This window comes from Lithobates pipiens, unplaced genomic scaffold (genome assembly GCF_037356315.1).
Source record: "Lithobates pipiens isolate NorthernLeopardFrog02 unplaced genomic scaffold, aLitPip1_a1.2 Scaffold_28, whole genome shotgun sequence".
Lineage (NCBI taxonomy): Eukaryota > Metazoa > Chordata > Amphibia > Anura > Ranidae > Lithobates > Lithobates pipiens.
The window spans coordinates 101,456,480-101,474,633 of NW_027507789.1; the positions used below are offsets into that span (position 1 = coordinate 101,456,480).

The following is an 18,154-nucleotide window of genomic DNA, read 5'->3' on the forward strand; positions in this document are numbered from 1 at the left end:
TCCAGCAGCCTGTGTTTTGTCAGTTTAAATAGGGACAGGCAGGAAGCTGTGTGTGAGGCAGTGAGGGACAGTCAGTTTAATCAGTAGCTGTTACTATTAGGTCCACAAAGGTTCTTTTCATGGTATGGTAATAGGCTTGTACACGTATAATATTCCTTTCTTCTAAATATAGAAAGAATATTATACTTGGCTGCTGCCCTTCTGTTGCAGTCTGCTAATCATTCACAACCTACTTGTTCCACAAAGGTCCTTATAAGGACTGGAAAGGTCTAGGCTGCTACAGTACATAGGGTTGAGTGAGGTACAGTCTGCTATTCCTTAAGGACTGGTATAGGTCCACAATACATAGGGTTGAGGTGCACTACTGCTGACCGCTGCCCTATACTGCAGCAGTCCTTCATCAGTATAGGGACTGACGTACAGTCTGCTAATCATTCACAACCTACTTGTTCCACAAAGGTCCTTATAAGGACTGGTAAGGTCTAGGGTGCTACAGTACATAGGGTTGAGTGAGGTACAGTCTGCTATTCCTTAAGGACTGGTATAGGTCCACAATATATAGGGTTGAGGTGCACTACTGCTGACCGCTGCCCTATACTGCAGCAGTCCTTCATCAGTATAGGGACTGACGTACAGTCTGCTAATCATTCACAACCTACTTGTTCCACAAAGGTCCTTATAAGGACTGGTAAGGTCTAGGGTGCTACAGTACATAGGGTTGAGTGAGGTACAGTCTGCTATTCCTTAAGGACTGGTATAGGTCCACAATACATAGGGTTGAGGTGCACTACTGCTGACTGTTGCCCTATACTGCAGCAGTCCTTTATCAGTATAGGGACTGAGAGTTTTGTCACAGGGTCATTTAAAAAATGACAGGCAGAGGAAGAGGCAGGCCCTCCCGCAGGGGTGGTAGGGGTAGGGCAGGAGCAACAGGCTTGAGCCAAAGTGGGAAGTTGCAGAAGGTGCATTCAATTACTTTAAAGGAAGCACCAGACTTGGTTGAGTGGCTTACTCAGCCTTACTCTTCTGCACCCTCCTCATCCTCTCGATCTGCACCCTCTTCTTCACTCTCTGCTATGTGCACCCCCAAAGACACTACCACCAACAACACCACCACCACCACCACCACCACATACCTTCCGCTTGAGTCAAAGGAATTATTTTCCGATCCATATCAAGACATTTCTGATGCGCAGCCACTCTTGGTATTGGATCAGGAAGAGGAGGTAGCAAGAACCGCCACTCAGCAGTCTGACGACAGTACCCAGATCAGCCCAAGGAGGAGGTTGGTCCCCGTTGTTGCTGCCTACTCCGAGATCTCTACTTATAGCGGTGGGGAAGGTGACGTCGATGATGACGTGTCTAGTGATGTCACGTGGGTGCCCACAAGAGAGGAAGAGGAGGGGAGTTCAGAGGGAGATATGGACCAGCAGATAGGGAGGAGAAGCAGGAATAACTTACATTTCACAGGAGGGACAAAGCAGACTGCAAATGTATCAGGAGCGAGTCATCGACCATGTACGGTCACATCTGGCGCTCCCAGGACACCGGCACATGGCTCCGCAGTGTGGGCTTTTTTTAACGTGTCCGCTGCTGACAATAGCGTTGCCATCTGCAATCTTTGCAGTCAACGCATTAGTCGCGGTAAGCCCAACACTCACCTAGGGACGACCGCCTTAAGAAGGCACATGAGCAGCCATCACCGAGCCCAGTGGGAGCAACGGAACACACAAAGCCACACTCCAGGCTCTCACCGTCCAGCCTCGTCTTTTACTTCTCCTTCTCCTCTCTCCTCACAATTGTCCTCCACTCCACCTTCCATCACACCAAGCTCACGTTTTTCTGCAAAAAGGCAGGCTTCCGTGGGCCTAATGTTCGAGCGTAAAAAATTATGACGCCGGATAACCCTCTTGCCCAACGGTTGACGGCTGTCTTGTCAGAACTGATAGCCCGCCAACTACTGCCATATAAACTGGTGGACTCGGAGGCCTTTTGCAAATTTGTGGCCATTGGAACACCACAATGGAAGGTCCCAGGAAGGAAGTATTTCTCACAGAAGGGCATCCCAGAGCTATATGGCCATGTTCAGCGGCAAGTGAATGTATCTCTGGCACACAGTGTCGGTGCCAAGATACATCTGACCACAGACACGTGGTCTAGCAAACACGGGCAGGGAAGGTATATCACTTTTACTGCTCACTGGGTGAACCTTCTGACTGCCGTCAAGCATGTAACCCGTGGCACCCGTGTAGATTTGGTTTTACCACCACGGATTGCATGCAGGCCTGGCTCTTCTTCTCCTCCTCCTCCTACTCCATCCTTCTCCCTCTCCTCCTCGGCTGACTCCTTCTTTTCCGCTGCTAGCGTCTCTTCCGTTGCGCCGCCCAAGCTCCCCAGAACCTATTCGACATGCCAGGTGAGACGTTGCCATGCCGTGCTGCGTCTGTTGTGCCTGGAAGCCAAGAGCCACACTGGCCCAGCACTCCTTTCAGCTTTGCGTTCACAGGCAGATCAGTGGCTAACACCGCTCAATTTGACAGTTGGTAAAGTGGTGTGTGACAACGGTGGCAATCTGCTTAGCGCATTGAAACAGGGCAAAATTACGCACGTGCCATGCATGGCACACGTCTTAAACTTGGTCGTGCAGCGATTCCTTGTCAAATACCCTGGGGTCCAGGACATCTTGCGGCAGGCAAGGAAAATCTCGGCCCATTTCAGAAGATCTTGCAAGGCGAGCCTAGTATCGCTGCAGAACCGCTCAGCAGTCACAATGCTGCACAGTGGAAATGCACTATACTATGCTTTCTATATGTGCAAGTATTTTATACGTGTATTACACACCTATATACTGCACACCAAATAGTACACCTATACCAGTCCTTACAAGGACCTTTGTAGACTGAGTAGCTAGTTATTTGCAGACTGTACCTCAGTCCCTACACTGATAAAGGGCTGCTGCAGAATAGGGCAGCGGTCAGCAGTAGTGCACCAGCACCCTATATATAGTACAGATATACCAGTCCTTACAAGGACCTTTGTGAACCGAGTAGCTAGTGATGTGCAGACTGTACCTCAGTCCCTACACTGATAAAGGACTGCTGCAGAATAGGGCAGCAGTCAGCACAGCCCTGCACCAGCACCCTATATATTGTACAGCTATACCAGTCCTTACAAGGACCTTTGTGAACCGAGTAGCTAGTGATGTGCAGACTTTACCTCAGTCCCTACACGGATAAAGGACTGCTTTAGAATAGGGCAGCAGTCAAGTATAATATTCTTTCTATATTTGGAAGAAAGTATATTATATGTGTACATATACTGTACTGCACCTATACCATACCAGTCCTTAAAAGGACCTTTGTGGACCTAATAGTAACAGCTAGTGATTAAACTGACTGTCCCTGCTGCACACAGCGTCCTGTCCCTCTCTGCACTGACAAAAAACAGGCTGCTGCAACAATAACTAGCACAGCAGTGCACTCAACCTTATATACTGTACTACACCTATACCATACCAGTCCTTAAAAGGACTTTTGTGGACCTAATAGCTAGCGATTTGTGTCACTGCAGTCTCTCCCTGCTCCACACAGCAACCTCTCCCTATAATGACACAAGAAAGAATGTAAAATGGCTGCCAGATCAGGTCTATTTATAAGTTAGGGGGAATGTCCAATTGTCCATGTGCTGAAATGTCTCCATTGGCTGTCCTGTACCCCATGATGGATGTGTCATCATGGGTCAAAGTTCTTTCACACTGTAAACACATATGTCCGCTGGGCGAACAGCGGCAATAGTCTGCAGTTCGGCCATCCCTAGCACTGAATCACTCTGATCCTCCAGCCCACCTGTGCTATAAGAGAAATAGGAAACCACCGCTCCAGGTCAGTCCACCAAGAGATTGCTTGTTCTCCAAGCAGATAGGGGCCCCGGGTGCAGGCTAATTGCGCAAACCAAGTAGATAAAAGATGAACAAACTCTGAACAGCCGCACTCCGGATCAGATGAAAAGTAAAAAGTGCCTTTTATTTATTCAAACTAAAAAACCTCACATCACATAAATAACAGCAGCAAAGGGAAAAATGAAAAACAAAATTGCTGACGCGTTTCATGCTAAAACTAGCGCTTCGTCGGTAAGCACTAGTTTTAGCGTGAAACGCGTCAGCATTTGGTTTTTCATTTTTCCCTTTGCTGCTGTTATTTATGTGATGTGAGGTTTTTTAGTTTGAAGAAATAAAAGGCACTTTTTACTTTTCATCTGATCTAGAGTGCGGCTGTCCAGAGTTTGTTCATCTTTTATCCACCTGAGCTATAGAAAGGCATTCTAGAGCAACGCTTCAGCATTGGAGAGCCTTCCTGGAACAGCAGTGGAGGCCCTGGGCTGAGGGGGAGTGCAGAGCAGGCCCTGGACTGAGGGGGGTTCAGAGATGGCCCTGGACTGGGGGGTGCAGTGGGGGTCTTGGGCTGATGAGTGCGGAGGAGACACTGGACTAAGGGGGGTTCAGAGATGGCCCTGGACATTGATACCTCATTTGATCACTCGGTTCTCAGCCTTAGATTCGGCGGGAGACAGATGGAGCATAAACATAGGTAAGTATGATTAAAAAAAGAAAACTTCCTATACCTCTTTTTATTACACAACATCTCTTTCCTGCTATTTGGTCCACATGATAATTAGGCCTCGTTCACATGGACCATATACGTCCATGCTCAGTGTAATGGCCGTATACCGCGTGGGTATACTTGGTGTTCTGTGCATCCCTGTGCAGGCAGTCTAGTCAAGGACAGTAGAAACGCAGCAGCTGCATGGACATAGTGGAATGTCAAAATTCAACATGCACACAGAAGGGGATGCATGTATCTGAGTGCACAGTGCCTGCATTCGGATCTTTTTTTTTTTTTAAAACAGCACAAGTTTATTGAACATCATAAGTAGTACAGCTTAGTGCAGTGGGTACAGACATTGAACTCTTCATAAATGTAGAACAGTAATAAAACATGCATTAAAAGAAATAATCTGCCTGCTCCAGTCTTATCTCCAAGACAACTCACTCCACACACGTATGTAGACTCTCTGCCCACCGGTCCCATATTTTGTGATATTTGGCTGGACACCCCCGATGTCTATATACCAGTTTAACAAAGGGTAGCTTGCGATTTATATCTACCACCCATTCCCGAACCGTAGGCATTGCTGGGCGCATCCAGTATTTAGCCACTAGCTTTCGTGCACTGAACAGTGTAGAGTGCAAGAACGTGGCCAAATAAGTATCCACAGTAGTATCGGGAAATATGCTGAGTATGCAACTTTTAGGGTCCAGTTGAAGGGGTGAGCCCATATGGTCGTTTAGGAACTTAATAATCTGCCATCAAAACTCCTGGGCTATTGGGCATTGCCATATGAGATGGTAGAACGTACCATCCATACTAGAGCATCTGGGACAACCCGGGTTGTAGTCAGGGTGGTATCTGGCAATCCGGACAGGGGTGAGATATGACTTATGTACAATGTAAATCTGCGTCAAACGGTCAGGTAGGTTAAGTGAAGCCTGTTTAATATTCTCGAGTGCATCCTCCCATTCCTTACTGTCAAGGGGGCCCATGTCCTCTTCCCATCTCATCCTAGCCCGTTCGGTGATCTGAACCACCAAGCGGGCACGGAGCACTGTGTACAGGGACGAGATCAATTTGGCTGGTTCGTCTCCCATGATTACATCTGTTACCGCCAGCGACTGTACGCCTGGGAGGCCCTGAGCAAACTGTGCACAGAGTGCATGCCGCAATTGCAAGTATCGAAAGTGCATGTGATGGGGTATGTCGAATTCCGCTTGCAGTGAAGGAAAATCCCGTATACCCAGAGGCGTAACCACCTGGTGCAGGTAGATTACCCCCCTAGCTGCCCATAATTCTACAGCAGGTAGGCTCACTAAGCAGAGGGTTGCTCCATAGCGGAGTATGTGCATGGTAGTAGTCCGCTCCCAGTAATCTAAGGGCTAATTTCCAAATACCCCGGTGATGTGGCAGAATCTGAGCCCGGGCATCTCCCACCCCACCACCACGAAAAATCATTTGAAGGGGAGTGTGTACATGGGATTGGGCTCCCCTGCCTATCAAAGCCTGGTATCTGTGGCTGTCCGCCTTGTGAAGGTGGAAAAAATTTGAGATTTGCGCTGCTATATAGTATGTGCAAAAATCAGGGAGAGCTAAGCCCCCATAGAGGTCGAATTTTTAAGGGTGTTCCACGCCAGCTTGTGTCTAGAGGGGCCCCATATGAAGGTGTTCAAAACACCGTCCAGTGTCTTGAAGAACGCCATTGGGACCACGACAGGGGAATGCCAAAGTACGTACAGGAGCTTAGGTAGTAAGATCATTTTGGTAATATTAACCCGTCCCATAACCCCAATGGGGAGACGGGACCAAGCCTGGGTCTTCTCCTTCACATACTGGAGCAACGGTTCAAGGTTACAATGAACATATTCCCGAGGCTCTCTCATAACCCGTACTCCCAGATACTGGATAGAAGAAACCCTAGATAGTGGAAGAGAGGCAGCACACCGGTCTGGAGGAGCCAAGTCAAGAGGCAATACCTGCGACTTGGTCCAATTAATACGTAGGCCTGAATGACTGCCAAACTCCTCTATAACCCCCAGAGCAACTTGCAACGACTGGCCCGAATCTTCCAAATATAGCAGAGTATTATCTGCGTACATACTTACTGATTCCTCTAAGGAGGGTTTCAGACTCAAAGATATGCGTATATAGGCTCAGTAATTCTGGCACTAGTATCTCAGAGTATTGGGCATAAAAATCTAGGGGAATACCATCCAGTCCTGGGGCTTTAGCCGTGGCAAGGGAGGCTATTGCTAGGCTGATCTCATCCACCGATAACGGAGCCTCAAGAGCCCTAATCTGCGCTTCGGACAGGTGGGGAAGAGGGACACCCTGAAGGTATGCCCCTGTCGCACTTCTCGATGTGTGCACTTGTGACGCATAAAGGGCAGCGTAGTAGGCACGAAACATACTGGCCACCAACGGTGGATCAGTCATTTCCTCCCCTCCACGGTCGGTCAAGGACACTACTACAGGTGGTTTGGAATCCTGATGGGCCAAGTAGGCCAGCAACTTTCCTGCCCTCTCTCCCTGTTCGAACACCCGTTGTTTAATAAAAAACAGCTTGTGCTTAGCCTGTTCAATCTGGAGGTGCTCAACTAACTTTGTGTGGTGTCTTAGCATCTGGGCCTTAGCGGGTGTGGGGTCAGTGGTAAAGTCAGTGGTCGCCGAGTCTAGCTTCTGCAGGGCAGTGGACATCAGAGTTTTGGAGGTACGTTTCAACCGGTTAATCCGGTGTGATAAAGTGGAGCGTACATGCAGTTTAAAGGTCTCCCAGGTGCAATCAACCGAAGCTGTATCCCGATTGGTATTGAAAAAAAAACTGACACTCGCCCCCTATATCTTCACATTCACCCAGGGCAGTTATCCAGAAAGGGTGAAGCCGCCACGGTTTCGGTCCAGTGGGCCGGGTCAATGAGAACGTTGCCCAACAAGGGGCATGGTCCGACAACGACCTGAAACAGTAGCCCGTGTCCACCAGCCTGGGTAGCAAGTGATTGGATACAGCAATGTAATCAATACGTGACATAGTGGAGTGAGTTGCAGAGAAACAGGAATAAATACGTTGAGAAGGATATTTAAACCGCCATACATCAGTAAGGGAGAATTCCTGAAACGTGCGACATAGGCCAGTATCCCCCTGTTGAGGTCCCCCTCGACTAGGGCACAGTTTATCTACCCCTGGGTTCAGTACCATATTAAAATCCCCCAGCCAAATCGCAGGGACATTGGGATGCTGGGCCATAAAAGAGAGCCCCTCCGTAATTAGTCTATGATCATAAGGCGGGGGTATGTAATAGGCGAGAATAATGTACTGTTCACCGTGTAGCAAACAGTGTACAAAAATATATCTACCCTGTGGGTCTGTCTTCAAGGAGACTAAAGTAAATTGAGCCGTCTTAGCCACAAGAATAGACACCCCTCGTGAGTAAGATGTATGAGTGGCGTGGTAGGCCCATCCAACCCATGGGCGACGCCAGTTGCAACCTCCCAGTGACATGCGTCTCCACCAGAACCGTAATGTCCGCCCTATAGGATTTAAGACACCCAAATACTGCTGCCCGCTTAAACTTATCCCGGAGCCCTCGGACATTCCACGTTAGTAACTTAAGAGTGCCCATGGTATAAACACATCTACTATCTTAGGGGGGAAATAGTACTCATAGCCCATAACCGGACTACACCCATTCCCACAGTTAATAGTATAGTTACAGAGGAGAGACATTTGTCTGTACCAGAACCAATTAATTCTTGTGCCATAAACTAAATATACAACATATAAACCTGTAACATAACATTTACATCCCATCCCCCCCCCCCCCCTGCTCTCAGCCCCCCCAACTTTGCTGGAGCTCTCTTCCCAGAACAAACCATTAAACACTTGGCAATGTCAGTAACAATAAGCCACGGGGGTAGACTCTGTTAGGTATGTGCCCAGCGACAAGGCCAAGGACCTCCTCGTCATAACCCAATGGGTAGGCCGGAACGGACCATGCATCTCTGCTGCTCTCCTCTCCCAGTTGTGTGGTGCCCATCTCAGCAGCGTGACATCAAAGCTGACAAAGGGCATATAGCAGGAGAAGGTCAAAGTGCTGCAGTCTCATATAGCAAATCAAGGTGTTCTGTATCCCCACCATCCACCCATGGGAAGTGGGCCACATAGTGCCGCTGAGAGGACCACCCATACTACAGGGGGAAAACAAGGGTAACTGTAATAAAACGGGGGTGGGCTCGCGGAGCGTGGGCACAGTCATCATCAAGCTCTTCAGACAATAAGGGTGGAAGCCAACAAGGGTAGGGGGGGGACGTGGGTGGTATCGCAAGGATGGCGGTCAATCAGTAACACACAATATGTCTGTTAGCGGCCTGCTTGCACAGCCAAGGAGGAAGGTCAGGTAAAGTACTCACAAATCCGCGACAAAGTTAGTCCCGAGGTGGTCGATTACAAGCCGCGTCTCTTTGATCCAACCAGGCCACCGCCATCTCAGGATCCTCAAAAAAGTATGCCCTATGCTCCCCCACAACGCGGAGTCTGGCCGGATACAGCATAGCATATTTGATGTGATGTGCTCTGAGGCGCCTCTTGATGTCCACAAATCGGGAGCGACGTTTTTGAATTTCAGCCGAGAAATCAGGAAACACCGATACATGCCCATTCTGGAACGGATATTGCCTCTGTCCCGGGTAAGGCGGAGGATGGCATCTCTATCACGAAAGTTAAGCAGCTTAGCAATGCATGTACGAGGGGGCGCTCCCTCCGGTAGGCGGGCGGGCAGACATCCTATGAGCCCGTTCAATTAAAAAAGAGGTAGAAAAGGCCTCCCTACCGTAAGTCTTAATCAGGAGAGATTCCAGAAATGTCACCGGATCAGCCCCCTCAGATCCCTCGGGGATACCGACAAATCGGAGGTTAGATCTGCGGGCCCTATTCTCGAGGTTGTCTTGCTTCTGAGCTAACTGCTGTAGCTGTCTCTGCACATCCTCCTGGGCCTGCTGCATGGGGTACAAGGTATCCTCGGCCTGGCTGATCTGGGTTTCAGTCTCCTTCACTCTATCCCGCAGTTTAGCCATGTCCTGTCGGATAAGCGATACATCCACCTTAACCTCCTCGAGTTTAGATGTCAGCGTGGCCTGACAAGTAGATATTGCCTCGAGCACTTTCGTCGTATCCGACATGGTGGGTTCTGCAGGTGGAGAGGACTGTCCGCCATGTTGGCCCTCGTGCTCCCGCTGGAACTTTTCGAGTGAAGCCGCCGCTGCAGAGTGTTTCTTCGTGGGAGACATCACCCTGAGCTGTACAGGAGACTAGCGGGTGCAACACCGGGAGAAAATACTGGTAAAGCAATCTGTGGGCACCCAGGATCACTGCAGGAGATCGTGGTAGGAGCGGAGCTCAGGTCACACACGTCCTACTCCATCGCTGTCCTGGCCATGCCCCCTGCATTCGGATCTTTACATCCACTTCTATAGGTGAAGCTCTCTGGTGGATGCAGATAGCGCCTGTCTGAAGGAGTCCAAAGGGGAATTTATCAGAACTAGAGCAGACAGAATCTGGAGCAGCTGTGCATGGCAACTAATCAGCTCATAGCTTTCATTTTCATAGCTGAACAAGCTGAAGATAGAAACTGATTGGTTGCCATGCACAGGTGTTCCAGATTCTGACTGCACTAGTTTTGATAAATTCCCCTTACTGTGTTTTACATTTCTTACCCCTGACTACTGCATTCTAAGTACAGGACATTCTTTATTAAAGTGGTTAAAAAGGCACAAGACGTTTTACCTTCCTGTATTCTATGCAGGAGGGTAAAAAACCTTCTGTGTGCAGTAGCTCCTCCAGCCCCACCTAATACTGACCTGAGCCCCCTCTCAATCCAGTGATGGCCACAAGAGCCTTGGCGCTCTGGAGATTCTGACTCCTGATTGGCTTTTGGCAGCAGCAGGAGCCACTGGCTGCTGCTGCTGTCAATCACAGCCGGTGAGCCAATCAGGCGAGGGAGTGGGCAGGGGCAAGCCTCCTTGTGACTGGACACACAGAGCCGCAGCTCGGGAGTGCGCCTGCTTGGATACCCCAAATTTTCTGTTCCTTCAAAATAACTCAACGCACAGCCATTAATATCTGGCAACAAAAGTGAGTACACCCCTAAGTGAAAATGTCCAAGTTAAACATTTTCCCAACCCGGTGTCATGGGAGGGGCCAAGGGCACTAGCATAGGACCCAAGAAGAAGAGGATCTGGGCTGCTCTGTGCAAAACCATTACACAGAGCAAGTAAGGTGAGCCACCTGCTGACCCAATCGACTTGATAAAGCTGCAAGGGGACAGGGAAAGCATAGGGGCCCCCATGCAGCAGTGTCCAGAGGTGTCTGCTCATTAAGATGGCCCTGGCACAGCCTGTCAAACTCTTTCATTGAAATAAACGGGGCTGCTCCAACCTTGAGCTGAACCGCTTGTCTCATAGTTGCAATGCGGTCCTACAGTGGATTTGGCTTTATTACCTGTCTGAAAGACCTCTTACTGTCTGGATGAACAGGTGAAAATAATGGGGAAAAAGTCTAAAAAAAAAAAGAAATCGAATGCATTGCAGTCACCTGACGATATCCCTCTTGGATGAAGCATGTAAGGCCAATTGATGCAAGCATGCTAAATATGGAATTCTGATGCTATCTATTGGTTTTTAGATGTTCGTGTGTAACTTGAACACTGTCAGGCACGGACTGACCATTCGGCCACTCGGGCAGTGCCCGGGGCCCCAGGCCACTAGGGGGCCCCATCAGGGTTGCCAGCCTCAGTAAAACCAGGGACAGTATGTAAAAAGCTGTGTTTTTTTTTTTGTTTGTTTTTTATACCTGTCTCTGAAATGTCCCTTACTAACATCCTTTTGGTCTAAAAATCCAGAGATTATAGCTGCCCCACCTTTCCAGTACCTTCTCCGCCAATAGAAACATGTCTGTGTATACTATGTGATTGTATACTGTGTGTGTGTTTGTGTATACTGTGTGGCCCCATAATCTCTGATTGCCTGGGGGCCCCATAATCTCCTATTGCCCGGGGGCCCCATGAGTTGTCCGTCCGCCCCTGAACGCTGTAAGTGCACTACAATAAAAATTTATATTTTTTGTTACGGGGCTTCACTATGTTTTGTTGCTTTACCTTTTACTTTGCATGTCATATGTGAACTGTGTGGATTGCTGGAGCCTGAAGCTTAATAAGTTACCCCTATTATTTCCTGGGATAAATGCATGATGGTTGAGAGAGATTGATATCAATCAAAAGTGGCCATATCCTGGTGATCATCTACCCATTTTTTGGAGAGTGGAGGTTGCGTTAATCGTTTGATGCTCTTCTCTATTTGGGTTCCGGTAAGCAGATTTGACACACCTGGGTGTTGTGTGACTTTCCCTGCACTTACTGGAATTGATGGATGCTTCCTCACATCTAAGAATTAGTAAGCTGAAATACAATACATTTTTGTTTTTGGGGTAAATGTTGTGTTATGTACAGTAACCCAGGGGTCAAGTCCTGAGGAAAAAAGTGTGGGAACTCCCACCCAAGATCCACTCCCCCACCAAAAAATAAATAAAAAATAATACGCTCATATGCATATATATATTTCACAGAGAATACAGTGACTGCAAATGCGACATGCTACAAGAGATGACCAGACTGCGAATGCGACTACAGGAGATGACCAGACTGCGAATGCGACATACTACAGGAGATGACCAGACTGAGAATGCGACATACTACAGGAGATGACCAGACTGAGAATGAGACATAGTACAGGAGATGACCAGACTGCGAATGCCAGTTTTAAAATGTAAACCTGTCCTCAGCCCCTTTATGGCACCCTTCTTCACATTCCTGTCCTCACCCCCCTTATAGAACCCCCCTTCACATTCCTTTGCTCACCCCCTTTACATTCCTGTCCTCACCCCCTTTGTAGAACCCCCTTCACATTCCTTCCCTGCCTCCCTTTTATATCCCTTTTATATCACCCCTCTTCATTCCTTTCAGTTTCTTATACTTTCCCCCTCCATCCTTCATAACAGTGCAGCAAAGGGATGGACAGAGGGCGGGACCTGCCCCAGTTAACTGATTGGTTGATAGAATGCAGAGCGGTTCTATTAACCAATCAGTTAACTGGGCCAGCCCCTGCCCTCCGTGCATCGCTGTGCTGCTCTTCCGATGTCAGCTCTGTGAAGACAACACAGCTAGCAGGCAGCGGCAGAAAGCAAATCTTAAATGGTGTGACCACGCTGGGGGGCCGCACAGATCATTGACTGACTTGGCCCGCGGTCCGCCATTTAGTTGATGCCTGTGCTAGAGCCTCGGGCGGCTCTAGTCCTGCAAAGGGAACGGCGTTCCTGCTGTGAAAAAAGTGCAGGGACGCCATTCCCACGCGTTCCCGCTGGACTCGAGCCCTGCAGTAACCCATTCCTGAAGTCAGACCAGTCGAAGGTCTTGTATAAATAGACAAATGCAGGATCCCTTCACTGGCATTCAGCTTGCATTTAAGAGCAGTTTGAGAAGCTTTTCGGAACTAACTGACTTCCTTCACAGGTTCCACTGGTCTACTTCTAATTTGGACGTATTTGACGTAGTTATACCGGGATGATGCCTGCACCTACCAAGTTGTACACTCACTACTTTACATTGTAGCAAAGTGTCATTTCTTCAGTGTTGTCACATGAAAAGATAATAAAATATTTATAAAAATGATATATATATATATATCACAAAAGTGAGTACAGCCCTCATATTTTTGAAAATATTTTATTATATCTTTTTATGTGACAACACTGAAGAAATGACACTTTGCTACAATGTAAAGTAGTGAGTGTACAGCTTGTATAACAGTGTAAATTTGCTGTCCCCTCAAAATAACTCAACACACAGCCATTCATTTCTAAACCGCTGGCAACAAAAGTGAGTACACCCCTAAGTGAAAATGTCCAAATTGGGCCCAATTAGCCATTTTCCCTCTGCGACATCATGTGACTTCTTAGTGTTATAAAGTCTATGGTGTGAATGGGGAGCAGGTGTGGTAAATTTGATGTTATCAATCTCACTCTCTCATACTGGTCACTGGAAGTTCAACATGGCACCTCATGGCAAAGAACTCTGCAGGATCTGAAAAAAAGAATTGTTGCTCTATATAAAGATGCCCTAGGCCAGTGATGGCGAACCTTGGCACCCCAGATGTTTTGGAACTACATTTCCCATGATCCTCATGCATTCTGTAGTGTAGATGAGCATCATGGGAAATGTAGTTCCAAAACATCTGGGGTGCCAAGGTTCGCCATCACTAGCCTAGGCTATAAGAAGATTGCCAAGACCCTGAAACTGCACTGCAGCATGGTGGCAAAGACCATACAGTGGTTTAACAGTACAGGTTCCAAATTGGTGATTTTCTTGTTGGTATTATAAACCTGCCCTAAAGAAATCTGTTGATCGTAAAGAAAAAGGGGGTCAGGATCAAAAGTAATGTGTATACATAAACACGCATGTAACCACACAGCTGTGTAACTTTAAATCAGTTGCTCCTCATGTGGATTTACATTCCTAGACAACACAGAAATAGCCATTCATGTTCCTTGCTCCAAACCCCAGGCTACAGTGTTCTGAGTTGTTTGATTGCCTGCAGATAATCAGTCAGAAGAGTCACAGCTAGTAAGGCCCCGTTCACACCTGAGCACATTGATTTTTAGGCGGTTTTATTCAAGAGTTTTGCAAGTGTATGTACATCTTAGAAGTGTGTTATGCCGCGTACACACGATCAAACAAGCGGGTGGAAAAGTCCGGCAAACTCAAGTCCGCCGGACAATCCCCCCGTGTGTAGCCTCCGGCATACTTTTTTGACCCGAAAGTACGGCGGACTTAGAAGGCAGTGTTGCACTCCAATCTTCCCGCCGGACTCGCATTTCGGCGGACAAACCGGCCGTGTGTGTGCCAGTCCGCCGTACTTTTGAAATGAACAGACTTTTCCCGCCTGGAGAAAAGTCCGCTCATTTCGAGCGGGTCTGCAGGTAGGTGGGGCCCGCGAAGGAGACGCCGCTGGCCCCGCCACCTGGTATGGACTTAAAGGGGAACCCCAACGCCAAAAAAAATTGACGTGGGGGTCCCCCCAAAGTCCACAACAGACCCTTGTCCGAGCGCGCTACCCGGCCGGCCAGGAAAGGAGGGGCGAGCGAGCGCCCCCCCCCCTCCTGAGCCATACCAGGCCGCGTGCCCTCAACATGGGGGGTGCCCACCCCAAAGCACCTTGTCCCCATGTTGATGAGGACAAGGGCCTCTTCCCGACAACCCTGGCCGTTGGTTGTCGGGGTCTGCGGGCGGGGGGCTTATCGGAATCTGGGAGCCCCCTTTAATAAGGGGGCCCCGGATACCGGCCCCCCACCCTATGTGAATGAGTATGGGGTACAATGTACCCCTACCCATTCACCTGTAAAATAAAGTACAAAAAAAACACAACACACAAGATAAAATAGTTTATTGCACAGCTCCGGGGGTCTTCCGTCTTCGGGGGTCTTCTCGCCGGACTCCTCCGCTATCTTCTTGTAGCTCTTTTACTAGTGGAGGAGCCCGGGATTCTTCTTCGTCGCCGCGGCCTCTTCTTCCGACTTCGGGGGTCTTGTCCCCCTCTTCGGTTCTTCTGCCGGGCCACCGCGCCTTCTTCTAGCTCTTTCACAGGCGGTGGCCCGGTCTTCTATCGCCGCCGCTGTCGCCGCCGCCTTCTGTTCTTCTTCTTCAGATGTTGCCTCGCCGAGTCCTCTGCTCACAATGACAGGGACCGGGCACGCGGCGACTTATATAGGGACAAGGGGCGGGGTCTTTGGTGGATGTCACATGGGTTCATGTCACATGGGTTCATGTCACATGGTGACCCCGCCCCCTTACGATGTCACAGTCCCGGAGGATGCTGGGACTGTCGCCATGTGACATGAACCCATGTGACATCCACCGAAGACCCCGCCCTTTGTCCCTATATAAGTCGCCGCGTGCCCGGTCCCCGTCATTGTGAGCGGAGGACTCGGCGAGGCAACATCTGAAGAAGAAGAAGAAGAACAGAAGAACAGAAGAACGGAAGGCGGCGGCAACAGCGGCGGCGACAGAAGACCGGGCCACCGCCTATAAAAGTTCTAGAAGAAGGCGCGGTGGCCCGGCAGAAGAACCGAAGAGGGGGACAAGACCCCCGAAGTTGGAAGAAGAGGCCGCGGCGACGAAGAAGAATGCTGGGCTCCTCCGCTAGTAAAAGAGCTACAAGAAGATAGCGGAGGAGTCCGGCGAGAAGACCCCCGGAGCTGTGCAATAAACTATTTTATCTTGTGTGTTGTGTTTTTTTTGTACTTTATTTTACAGGTGAATGGGTAGGGGTACATTGTACCCCATACTCATTCACATAGGGTGGGGGGCCGGTATCCGGGGCCCCCTTATTAAAGGGGGCTCCCGGATTCCGATAAGCCCCCCGCCCGCAGACCCCGACAACCAACGGCCAGGGTTGTTGGGAAGAGGCCCTTGTCCTCATCAACATGGGGACAAGGTGCTTTGGGGTGGGGGGGCCGCGCGGCCCCCCCTTCCCCAAGGCACCCCCCATGTTGAGGGCACGCGGCCTGGTACGGCTCAGGAGGGGGGGGGGGCGCTCGCTCGCCCCTCCTTTCCTGGCCAGCCTGGTAGCATGCTCGGACAAGGGTCTGTTGTGGACTTTGGGGGGACCCCCACGCCGATTTTTTTTGGCGTTGGGGTTCCCCTTTAAGTCCATACCAGGTGGTGGGGCCAGCGGCGTCTCCTTTGCGGGCCCCGCCTACCTGGAGACGCGCTTGAAATGAGCGGACTTTCCTCTGCGTGTGTGGGCGAGTCCATTCATTTCAAAAGTAGGGCGGATAGTACGGCAGACTTAGTTCGCCGTATTAGTCCGCTGAAAAAGTGCCGTGTGTGGGCAAGTAGCCCGTTCGGAAAGTCCGACGGACAGTCTGGCGGAAAGTCCGCCAGACTAAGTACGTCGGACAGACGGCTACGTGTGTATGCGGCTTTAGAAGAATTTGACATGCGTATTCAAGCGTCAGGTGTTTTTATTTTAGCCAACAGAAAGCACAAGGGGGAGGAGATTAGGGGGGGAGAGCTGCTGTTTTGCCAGAAAATATGCAACAAAATGCTTGTAAAATGCTCATGTTGAGCATCTTCCTAGGCGTTTCCGTTGAAGTCTAGCTCCAATCTGCCTAAAAGAAGCACATGTAATTTTTTGTAGCGTTTTGCTAAAGGCGACAAAATGCTCAGATGTGAACAAGGGCTATTGAAATGATTGGGATTTTGTGTGTTGAGGGTATTAGAGCTGCAAGCTTCAAGCAGAAAATTGCTCAGGTGTGAACAGGGCCTAAGTGCCAAATGGCAATGCTGAAGAATTTGGTTACATTACTGTCCATTAAAAGGTGTTTACAACATTTTCACATTGTGTTTTTCAGGACCGCCTCATCGTTCTTGATATGGGGACAGAGTTTGTGTCCATTGCTAGGAGGTTTTATCCAGCAGAGGCCTTGACAAGCAGTGAAAAGGAAATTGTGGAACCTGGTACGGCAGTCTTAGTAAGCCCTGGCTGGCAGGAGATCGAAGATGGTGGAGAGAAGGATGAAGAGTGTGCTGAAGTGGATGAAGATAGCTTCCTAGTCAAACTGCTTGAGTGACATGAAAGAGACACTATACCTATCACATACACCTGTTGAAATAATGCATTTTAAATAAGTAGCATATTCCATTTTGCATGCAACATGTTTTGGTTTATCAACACTTTTCTTTTTGTATCAGTGGCCTAGAACAGAAATGTTCCCCTACTTAGCCAAGAATAGAAATTACCGGTAGTCACAGGCAACACCATTGAAATAAAAGTGGAGACTCTTACATTCTCTACTGTTTATAAAGAAATCATGTCAGCAACTTAAAAAATTGCAGGTAACAGTACACAAAATTAAGTACTTTTTATGCTTACTTGCAGCGGTTTTCCTTTCAGATAAATTATTTTTTATTCATTTGTGGCTTTGAGCTCTGTCCAGATCCTTCTTTGTTTCTCAGGCTCTGACATGCACCCTTCTTACAGCCTTCTCCCTTTCTAGGACTGACTAATAAAGTTGTCTATACACTAGTGGAATTTTGTTCAAAATTGTAAATTTTAGGAACATTTTTTTTATTTTCTAATCATTAGTGGGGTCAAATCAGTGTTTGTTTTTAACCAGTGTCAGGAAAATTCAGAGCAGGGTGGAAATTTTTTCTACCAGTTTGATTTTTGATCAGGAAATTACTTTCATTCTACAACGGAATATCAAAAGTGAAATGGAATTATGAAGTACTTTCAAATGACATTCATCCAGTCATGCAATTAAGCCAGTTATCTCTCTGTCCTGGCCAATGTCCTCTGTCCCTTTTCTCACCTCCTTGCAGGAGAGGAGCAAATGGGATGTAGTGGTGCCCCCCATAGGGGCTGCTGGATATTGTGGTCCCATCTGTCAACTCTGCCCGGCATTCACTTACCATTCACCTTAGAGACAATGAACAGTCTGT

At 48.7% G+C, this 18,154-nt stretch overlaps 1 protein-coding gene across 1 annotated transcript in view; it reads left to right on the top strand.

Annotated features, from left to right (window-relative positions):
* LOC143935542 (melanoregulin-like) overlaps window positions 1–17,738 on the top strand; it is a 204,442-nt gene extending 186,704 nt beyond the window's left edge. Inside the window, exon 5 of the mRNA XM_077459489.1 lies at window positions 17,065–17,738. Coding sequence (XP_077315615.1) covers window positions 17,065–17,283 — 219 coding nt within the window. The 3' untranslated portion in view covers window positions 17,284–17,738. The remainder of the gene's footprint in view (window positions 1–17,064) is intronic.
* The last annotated feature ends 416 nt before the right edge of the window (window positions 17,739–18,154 follow it).